Source organism: Scyliorhinus torazame, chromosome 15 (genome assembly GCF_047496885.1).
Source record: "Scyliorhinus torazame isolate Kashiwa2021f chromosome 15, sScyTor2.1, whole genome shotgun sequence".
Taxonomy (NCBI): domain Eukaryota; kingdom Metazoa; phylum Chordata; class Chondrichthyes; order Carcharhiniformes; family Scyliorhinidae; genus Scyliorhinus; species Scyliorhinus torazame.
The window spans coordinates 186,806,894-186,817,863 of NC_092721.1; the positions used below are offsets into that span (position 1 = coordinate 186,806,894).

General features: G+C 45.5%; 1 protein-coding gene and 1 long non-coding RNA gene across 3 annotated transcripts in view; one reads left to right on the forward strand and one right to left on the reverse strand.

The window, feature by feature from the left end:
* Positions 1 to 6,494: 6,494 nt before the first annotated feature.
* Positions 6,495 to 10,058, reverse strand: LOC140392068 (uncharacterized). 2 transcript variants are annotated; one of them, XR_011935236.1, is made up of 3 exons: positions 9,980 to 10,058; positions 6,959 to 7,167; positions 6,495 to 6,622 (listed from the first exon to the last, which is right to left on the reverse strand). It is a non-coding gene; the product is annotated as an uncharacterized lncRNA (long non-coding RNA). The 2 variants fall into 2 exon arrangements; XR_011935237.1 differs by lacking the exon at positions 9,980 to 10,058 and adding an exon at positions 7,546 to 7,698.
* Positions 9,871 to 10,970, forward strand: part of shox (shox homeobox) — a 9,647-nt gene continuing 8,547 nt past the window's right edge. Inside the window, 2 exon segments of the mRNA XM_072477290.1 lie at positions 9,871 to 9,954; positions 9,957 to 10,145. Of these exon segments, the coding sequence (XP_072333391.1) occupies positions 9,906 to 9,954; positions 9,957 to 10,145 (238 nt within the window). The 5' untranslated portion in view covers positions 9,871 to 9,905.

The following is a 10,970-nucleotide window of genomic DNA, read 5'->3' on the forward strand; positions in this document are numbered from 1 at the left end:
GAGCATAAATTCATTCTAACAATTCTACACTAATTTGGAAAATTGTCAATGATAGAGGTATACACGGTCTTCAGCTGTGATGGCCTGCATTCAAAGGTGGATAGAATAGATTCAAACTGCTGTCTATCCACGGCAGAATGTGTTACCTCCTCTTAGGGGACGGGCGATTGTTTTAGATACTGCCTTGTGTGTTTAGGAATGGTTATTAAAATGCATTTTTACTAGACTACTCTTGGGGGGGGGGGGGAATATTTGGAACAACTTCCCAAATTACTTTACAATCATTGAAGAACCGTTGAATAATATGTGTAATGTGGGAATGGCCATTGGCTGTGACACATTCAGAGCAACACGTGTCTCTCGTGGACAGAGACACCCACTAAAGAGACACCCGCATAGATGGTTGGAGGTGGAAGGAATGCATGGCTTTGTTATAATTTAACACATTGCTTTGTAGTGGAACCTATTGTGAAAACATTCAAAAAAGTCCAGGCATTCTACATTGGCATTTGCTTTATGTTTTGTTACTAAATAAGTGCCATTATCTCCTCTAAGTTTCTGGGCCCGTGACTGGAGTGTGGAGAAGGAATGAGGCCAAACAGATAGGAGGATAGTCAGAATATGTAGGAGTTGCTGCTGCTCCTGTTTTTGTTGTGTTTCTTATCCAGGGATTTGGGGAGAGTGAGGGAAGGTGGAAATCAATCGTGGGCTTATTGAATAGTGGAGTAGTCTCGGAGGCTGAACACTCTTAGAAAACGTGAAGTAAGCAATGGTGGCAACAGCATTGAATACGAGATGGTGGACTGAGGTGGGAAGACAAGTAGGGGGGACAGGGAGAGGAAGGAAAGCAATATAGCAAATGGATGCAAAACCAATGAAAAATGCTTTTTGATGTGACTTTAATCATGAAAGACATCAGGCCCTTCACAAGGGCTGACTCTAGGAAGCCTAATTGTTAGCCCCCATGTAGTGGAATCTCAACTCAGTACGAAGATGAGGTATAACTCTGCAACCCCCAGGTGTCTCTGCACCTCCAGTTCTGTCCTCTTGCGCCTCTACTGTATGCGCTGCTGCAGCATTGATGCCTCAAGTCCTAAATTACAATTCCCTACTTGAAACCTCCTTCCTCTCTGCCTCTCTTCCATTAATACGCTCCTGAAATCTCGCTCTTTGGCCAAAGTGTTATCCGCCTTTCCAACTGTGCAAAGTGTCAGTTTGTGTTTGAGGCGATTGACTATATGAAGGGCGTTCTATAAATGCGAGTTGTTGTGGGGTTTGTAAATTCCACTTCGGGTTGCTGCTCCATTTCGCTGCGACCAATATTTACATGACATCATCTCGCACGTTGAGCTATCTCTGAGGATTTTGCAGAGCATGTTACGCTTGGAGTACAGTGCCTGGTGTTACATAAGCCATTGTCTGTGTGTGTACCATTGCAACCGACACACAACTAACCTGGGAGCTGGAGCGATGCATTGGCAATGAAAATGTGGAAAGTCAGTTCGCAGCTCAGAAAATAGACGTCAAGCCTCTCCCACAGTTAAAAGGCATCTTGGTTTAAGAGGTGTAGTCCGAGGACTCTAAGCGTCCTCTCTATAAACAACCATTGTCACTTCTGATTAAAGCAAAGTGAACATACGGGAACTGATAATGCTTTCTACATAATGCTGTTAAAATGAAAGTGGTTTGTTTATTTAATGAGCAGAATGTCACAACATATCCATATCCTGATGTATGAATCGGTGGCAGGTGTTGGTGGCAGGCTTGCTGAAATAGGGTTGCGAAATTAACAAATTTAATTTGCATAATATCCACAACAACAATAACCTCCCTTTTGAAACGTGCAACTTAATTTGCAGCCTTTAAAAAGCCGCTTTTGCTCCGCCGTTTTCAAAAGGCCAACTTCGGGGAGGGGGTCAGAGGGCAAGTGGGCAAGAGGGCATCAGGGCATCGTAGCACATTGACAGCAATCACTGACAGCACGCCAGGACTGGTCACAAGCTTATCTACACCATTGTACCAGCAGGACTGTTTGAAACCAGGAAGAAACTCATCTGCCAGCATCTCTTCCACATGCATTTGACTCCAGTTCAGGAGTTCTAACCCCGCCACAATAGGAGGTGCTACACTCAATTAAATCCATCGTTTCATTTAAAAAATGCAAGATGCATTTCAGGCGCAATTTAAAAAGACATCTGCAATCTATTATACATAACCCACACTGAGTCGATTGGTGAACAAGATCTCCTTACATACAGAACCCCCCCCCCCCCAAAAAAAAAAAACCCCGAAGCATCCAACATGTTAAGATAGACGAGTTTTTTTTAAAAAAACTCAAAAGATTTCAAGTTTCGAACCGAAATCAACTCGGGGCAAATTTAATTCGTCCCCACAGCCGGCGCAGAGGAAATCCAAGGCTGTAGTTTCCCCTCTCCCAATGTGCGGTGAGATTCCTATTCGCCACTTGGAATCCCCGAGAATCTCCCAGGACATCTCCTCAGGACTGATTCCATTGAGAAGGGCGAAGCATCAGCCATGCGTCCCGGTCCGCTACCAACACTTTTAACACCAGCAGCGACAGTGAGAGAGGCAGACGAGGTCCATTTCTGATATCTGACGGAAAAGTTTATCTATTCAACACCGAGGGACGGAGCGTTTTGAGCAACGCGGCGAATTGGGGGTGGGGTCGTGGGGGGGGGGGGGGGGGGTGGTTGCAGAGAGAAGTAAATTGGAAAGTGTAAAGATAGCTGGAAACTCGATTGGATGCAGAGCGCCGGATTATAAGAATGGTCGGTAATTAAAAATAATTGGGAAGCAGTTATGCCACTAAATCTTCTAAGTGTGCCAGTTATGATATAATGATTCTCATTAGGCATGCTGAAAGCTGTGAGCTCTGTATGACAGCGGCAATTAAGGGGATCATAGCAAAGTATTATAAATATCCATGCTCAGACTCGCTTCCACTTAATGGCCACTTCATTAGCTAATTGATTCCTTATTAGTTACAGGCAAAGTCTGATTAGAGCTCCAGCGCAGCTAATTAGCATCGTATAAACACTTAATAGTCTAATATTCTCCCCCCCCCCCCCCCCCCCCCCCCCCCCCCCCCCACCCCCCCCCCCCCTCTGTATGTGGGCGTAAGCAAAACAACTTAATATTCAAATGTAACTCTGCTGCTGGGGGCGTTTGTTTTGCTTTTAGATAATATTATACAAGCGTCATCATGCTCATACTTTATGCTGGAAGATAGAGCTGGAGAAAATATCGAATGTTGGGAAGGGAGGGGGGATTATTCTCCTGTTACCGGCTTCCACACCCTCAACTCCATCGTGACCCCCGAACCCCGCCTTCGCTAAAAAAAAAACATAGAGAATTTGAGGACTTAATTTGGCCAACACCATAATTGAAGATTGCACGCGGCTGTTTGAACCTGTTCGTTAAAAACAAAATCTATTTACTGCTTAATTGGGGAATAAGTTAGAGGGGGCGACTGGCGGTAAAATGGTTTAACTGAAGCTGCAAATTTTCGCGGCGTTTATGGTTCCAAAATTATCCCCATGTCCTTGTAAATCTCAGTGTTCAAAGTTCCCTTTATGATCGATGAACTGACTTGGAAAAAACAAGGGATCTCGCTACTATTTAAAGGGTTCCTATCCTATACTTTGCAAGCGAACTCCCAAGATCACAAAACACCATTTCCTTCTCCTCGTTCAGACATTCTATTCAATATAAGTCACATGGAGATTATTAATGTTTCCCACACGTACACACACAAACTAATTAAAGATCGTCCATCCAATAAGGTATTGGTTGCCACAATAAAGCGAGACACACAGAGAGAGGATTGCCAGGCAAGGTTGTAATCATCGAACCATTTTTGTCCTGGTGTGCTAATACTTACCATCCCTGGCGAGGGTTCATTTGGAACCCGAAGCTCTGTGACGATTAAACGATACCCATATTTGGCAATTTATTTTTCTCCCGCACTTCTGTTAACCTAATCGGAGTTTGAATCTCCCGAAGCTTGCCGGAAATCGTTCCCCATCCTCTATCGGGCAGAGAAAAAAAAATCAAGGATAAACCCATCCCATCAATAAATGTTCAAGCCACCAGTATAGGGGGTCAGTGTGTGTGCGTGTCCAAACATTCAAAAACGGAGGGTGTACATATGAGAATGTAAAATTAAAGGTGGTGGTGTGCAGTTGTGTTTTTGCTGATTATTCTAACACTTTTTGCACAGCTAGTAAAATAGCAACTACCCCTTAACTTTAAAGGGACAATTCCCTCGGTCTTTATCCCCACCGTTTCACCCTATCCCCCCCCCCCCCCCCACCCCCGCCCCCCCCCCCCCTCCCCCCCCCTCCCCCCCCCCCCCCCCCACCTCTCCTAGAAGGGTTCTGCGGTAGTTTATTGAGCGGATTTATTGTCGGAACGCAGATTTTGTCCCTGCTGCCTCAAGTTGAGACAAGTTTTGATGGCTGACCGCTCAATGATCGAATGGCATTTCGATCCAGAGATCACAATTATCTCAAATCGGATGTATTGGAAAGTGGGTGGGTGCGATGAGGTACGGCCAGCGGCGTACAGAATGGCGAAGGGACCGTTCTTACTTGAGAAAACATTACATTTTAAACGACACATCGAATGCTGATCTATCTCCGCGCAAATTAAATCATCTTAAACGCGTCTCGGGTAAACGAACGAGCTTAAAAGCAACACATTTTTAAAGCATGTTTTTAAAAGCCTTTTTTCCCCAAATCAATCAATTCTGCGGTGGGGGGTGGGGGGGGGGGGTGGAAGAGGGGGATTTGGAGAAGTTGTTTAGCTATAAAAGATCATAAAATATCATTGCCGCTTGGAATCGATTGAGAACAGCACCGAAGGGAGTTGAAACATGAGTGCTGTGCTGTTTTTTTGTGAACGGATTTTCCTGGCCTTAATAAATACTGGGCAGCCTCCAAAGAGGCTAAATTCTAACTCGATCACATAAATGTTTGGGCATCAATGAGGGAATATCAACTGTGGGACGGGGTGTGTTTATGAAGATATCAATGTGTTCTTAACTCCCTCCCCCCCAAGTGAACAGTAGAGATTGAATTTGGATACCTGGTCAGTGTAGGAGAGATGAATTCGCTGTTAATAGTGATCAATTAGCCCTGGTCCCAGTATATTTGAGATGAATACTGGTTTGAAAATTGAAATGTGAACCATTCACTACTCAAGCTAAAGTGCGCGATAGAATACCAGTCTGGGCAAAAACATGGAGAGAGCAAATTAACATTAACAGGGAGACTACATATTTTTAGATCGCCCGTGCAGGTTTTAGCCTGTGCCGTCTGGGCTATCACTTTTCGATTTGGCAAGCTATCTTGCAACGCCATCAATACTCATCAGCCTGTTAGACGGAGAGGACATAATCATCTTAACGTCCACAGGAGGCAGATGCTCCAAGATCTGCCCGGCTCCCGGAGACCCTGTGTGCTATTATAGGGCCGCCCTTCACACCTCGGTCACGGAGATGCGAAAGTGCTAATTGAGGGATTAATCTCTGGTGAACTGTATAATGACACGTGTGAGATGATAAGGCAGCCCTTTATTCACTGAAGGTGCTCGTCCTCCGGTGCATAATCATTACATGATTTCCACTGGCCCCTTGGAGAACAATAAATCCTGATTAATATTTCACTGGGAATGTATTATTATGTGTTACTTTTTTCCTTCCTCGGCTATTTATTCATCGTTCTGTTTATCTGTCCGACTAACAGTTTCGCCTCTCGGTGTAATTGAGCCATCACAGACACTATTCTGTTTAACGTCCCCCATATTGTAGTTAGGTGGGGAGTGTGTTACGGAAGTCTGTGCCGGAGTCCCACTTGGGCCCTGTATCTGCGCTGCTTACCCCGGGGTGTTGTTAGATGGAGGCCACATGTGTAATCCAGGCCAACGTCGCAATATAAGTCATTTTAAAAGATTTATTGGGGGCGGCCATGAAAGCAGTGCTATCTAAGCGCATCTCAATCAGGCATTGAAGAGGACGTTTGTACAATGTGCCTCAGAAAGAGTTCATTAAAATACCAGAGGGTTTGTGTAATGCTATCCAAATTAGTCCAACTGTGGGATCGATGCTACCATTAACGATTTTCCTGGGGTGTGAGGTGCCTGTGCAGAACAGAAAAACAAAAATCAACGTGGAGGAAATATGCCTTTGCTTTATCTTGCCTTTTGACTCGAGTTTATTGGAATGATAGTGGGAGCATCCATGATTTTTTTTTTAAAACTTCAGTAACAATTAATCAATGCAACATTGGAATTGCGGAGCTCCGGGACTGATGGTGGAGATGTGGAATCCGGATATCCGTGAAATGGACACATGTTCGCTTTCATTAATCTCAGTGCGCAGGTTAACAAAGGATCTCACTTTTACTTTCGCTTTCCAAAGCGTTGGTGTCGACAGATTTCCTCGCTGCAATCCCCTTGTCAACAATGCGAAAACTGTGAGACAAGCCGCAACACCACAAGATCCCTGTTGCAAAAGGCAACTTTTGCAACTTTTTACTGCATGGGTGCATGTGGACACATGGTGGGGTTGTCATACAGGCACCACTCAGCTTAACCATACATCCTGTGGAAAGAAATAACACATTTAATAGCAAGACACGGGAGTGGCGGAGGGTGGGGGGGGATTCATATAATACATTTTAAAAAGTTTACCTTAGAGCGGCAATAGGCCTATTTAAAAAAGTATATTGAAAAATAAACTTTTCATATACTTAAGCAGTCCCATGTGCGGGCCCGAGCGAGGCAATGCCAGGTCACCCACACAGCGATGGGCAACTGCACAAGTCGAACATTTACAAAGTGGCACAGACTTTGGTTGTTGACACACAGGGGGAAGATTTTAAGGGGGGGGGGGTATGTGGTGTTGGGATGGAGGCAAGATTGAACAGCATGTCTCTACCTTGCTGGAAAAACGGGAAGCCTGGAGTGGAGGAGATCCCACGGGAGACATCGGACGGAGAGTCCGTGTAGCTATCAAACAAGTTATAAAACATACACTTCCTCATCTTCCGCCTTGAACAAACAGTGACAGAAGCACTTTACTGCATGGGTGCATGTGGACACATGGTGGGGTTGTCATACAGGCACCACTCAGCTTAACCATACATCCTGTGGAAAGATATAACACATTTAATAGCAAGACACGGGAGTGGCGGAGGGTGGGGGGGGGGGGGGGGGGGGGGGGTTCATATAATACTTTTAAAAAAGTTTACCTTAGAGCGGCAATAGGCCTATTTAAAAATTGGATTAGGTTTCCTCAAAGTTGAAGATACATTTTCGACTTTGAAGCGTTCCCGTGACTCAATCTCTCGCTTGTATACGGCCGATGAATTGGGAGGGTGGAGAGATTGTCCGTTTAAAGGTTGTGCCATTTTACCCAAAGTGTCCACCAGGTTTTAAACGTCCCTCGGATCCATGTTGGAGCGGTCAGGGGGGTGACCTTCCAAAGAAAACTCTGCTCAACTTCTGAATAGCGAGAGTACCCACCTGTTTCTGACTTTGGTTACAGCGGGTGAAGCTCACAAGACGCTTCTCGTCCCCGAGCCCATCGGGGTTCGGCGTCTGAAATCCCAGGCTAAACTCTAGCTTCGGAACCGCGACCCTCAGGAGGTTTGTCTCGCCTCCCGTGTCCTTTCGAGCCACACACACACCACTCCTGCGAGGGTTAACGCGCACTAGTACAAGTTGTAAAGAGGGCATTGCCATGTAGCTCTGCTAGCACCGTGTGTCGGTGGGAACGGTCTGCAGTCTGGGGCGGCGCAGCGAGCAGCAATAATGTAGCGGAATTCGGTCTGATAGTTTCCGTGCGGGAAGACACCCTGAGCACAAGCAAGGACTTGCTTAAGACCAGATTTTCCCCATCCCTACTAAGACAGTAATACATTGTGACTTACTGAAAGGGTTGCTTATTTCAGAACCCTGTCGTTAAGAGTGGAAATTCCCGTGTAACTGATCAGATGTGTAATTTGGAAGGACAGATGTCGGGGAAAGGTTGAGACCCCTGTATCCAGTACTTCCCAATTAATGAAACCAAACACATTAGGAGATTTGTTTTTTTTTTAAAGCTAAAGGTAATCTTCACTTTTTTTAATTGGGTGTATTGATTTGGCGGTTTCAAGTCACAATGTCTAATGCAATTTCAGAACAACTCCCTCTTCGAATAATAGGTGCGCTGTGGGGCACCAGTTGGGTTGAAATCGCACTGATTCCACATACGGTGCCCGCGAGCCACCATCGTGGGAAGATGGGAATTGTGTGGATTATTGGGTTTGACAGCCAGAAAGCGGGGGGAGGTTGAGGGACCCCATCTCTGATATACCCAGAAACAAGCTGCCCTGATCAAGTCCATTTAATTGGTGCATGGAGCGCCCTGGTTACATTCCAGTGTTTGGAGATGAGCGATGTTTCCCTAACAGTGAGAAGGGACGAATTCTGGTGGATTATTTGTTCATCTGTGCGCATATTGAATTAAGGACTTCATTGCATGTCACTTTTAAAAGAAATCTATATCGGAGGTGACATATAAGTGAAGCAATGCAATGAATGTCAGGATCAGTAATTGTAAAAGGTAGCAATGAGACAATTTTCCCCACCTGTATAATATGCTAAAATTCGTGGAGTTATATCACGACAAAATTGAGAGCGTTTTTTAAATTATTTTAATCCTAACGCTGTTAGTGCAAGCGATATGTTGTTCATTGGAGCTCTTAACCTTCTCGGTTATGGGTGTAGAAACTATTCCAAGTAGAATGCCAATATAATTCGCCAAGACAAACAATGATAATAATTGTATAAAATGGTGACTTAACTTGGGGACTTTTTGTCTCCGTAAAATATGTGATTATCCAGGGCCCCCACTCATCCTGAACAAACCCACAATACATTTGCTCAAGCGAATAATCGCCCTGAACTCATTGTAAAAGATTAACTAACCAGTGACATGATTGTGTATATATATATTTAAAAACTAAAACTATTTGATCATACTCATTAGAAAACTTCTAATTAATTGCAATAAGCAACAAATCAAATCAAATGCTGAGGCACACTAATCTTCAATTGGAGTGTGGAATAGTGAATGATATGTATATACGCACACAACCGTGTTATATTCATATCTGTCATGGCTAGGTCGACAAGGTAGCATTTTGTAAAATAACCAACATCAAAGGGGCTCAGTAATTTTTTGCTATCCGCGATGTGCCTGAGGGCTGAAATCATTTTCAACCTGTTTCGATTCCCTTCACCTATGTCTTCCCCGTCACCGTCCCTGTAATTGTGGTGTCGGCCCGTTCACTTTGATTCGCTCGCACTGAACCCGGCGACTTTCAGTGATTTCCTATGTAAACAGTTGCCATACGTCCCGAGCATTTAGCCAAGTAATGGGGAGTTGCAATAATAGGATTGTAATTAAATTAAAAGAATCCTATACGGTTACTGGATTAGGGGAGGGAGGGTGAGGGGGGAGGGGGGTGGCTGGGGGGGGGGGGGGGGGGGTGAGTTACACAGGTTGTAAGATCCACGCGTTTGAGACGTATTTGACTGAATAATTGTGGAGAAGATGGAAGGAGAGGGGGCAGGGCTCTCTGATCGCCAAGTATAAATACTCTGATCTCAAATAGTAACACATAACACCAGGGCCGTTCTCCCTCCGCCACCACTCCTTCCAACATCATATAACAAGGTGACCAGCAAAATAACAAGGCATCATTATAGGCACATCGAGGAAGGAGGGACAAGGTGGTGGTGGTGGGGGGGAAGGGGGGGGGGGGGGAGTGGATTTTTTTTCCCCTGCTGGCTCGGAGCCTGTTAAAAAAAAGAGCAAGCGAGCGAGCGAGCCTTTAGCCATGGAAGAGCTAACGGCGTTCGTCTCCAAGTCGTTTGAGCAGAAAACAAGGATAAGAAAGAGGCGATTACCTACCGGGAAGTTTTGGAGAGTGGCTTAGCTCGGAGCAGGGAATTGAGCGGCTCCGATTCCAGCTGCCAGGACATCACTGACACCGGCCATTGCCCGACACACATTTACAAGGATGTAGAGAACGAGAATGAGAAAGTGAAAGAATTAAATTCGGCCAGAACTTCTGAAGGTAAGCGGCGTTCGGTCTGTGTTTGTGTGTGAGAGAAATAGATATACCGGGATATATATATACCGATATTGATATACAAACATACACGCAGACATATAGATATATATCGATAGGTGCATATACGCCGCTCCATTCCACCCCGATAACTTCCAGCCTTTAAAAGACAGGAAGCGTTTTGTCTCGGCTCTACTAAGGCCTTATACGGAAACCATCGGAATCGATCCCGCAAAACACCTCCTTCTAATTCACTCCGGTCCCTCCAGAGAAAAGTTCGATGCAGTGCATTCCGGGAGAGCAGCGAGCGGGATTCCGCCACTAAACGCCAGCGGCAAATATAAGCACTGGAACAGATATTGGGATTGGGGGGGGGGGGGGGGGTGGTGGAGGAGGAGAGGGACACGTACCCCCCCCCCCCCCCACACACACACACACATACCTTTACCACCCCATCCCACAATCTCCAGGAGAGGGACTATTTCCAAAGCGCAGTGAAAGACAATTGTGGCGTTCTCCAAAACAAACGCTCCGGCTTCGCAAAGTGCAGGGAACCCCGCGAGGGCGCAGTGTCCCGGCTGGGGATGGCGGGGGAGGGGGTGGATAGGAGAGGGGGGCGGGCATCCCAGAAAACCGCTCATGTTTCGGAGTTTTGCCCGAATACCTGACCAAAATTGATCAAGGTGACCGATTTCGAAATTATCATTTCGGTGTGGGGATATGGTGAGTGTTAAAACATTCTTAAACCACAAGCAATCGAACTCCAGCAGAGAGAAGAACGCGTTTATTATTTAAATTAGATCAAAGGTGCAATTAAAAAGCAGGGCGTTT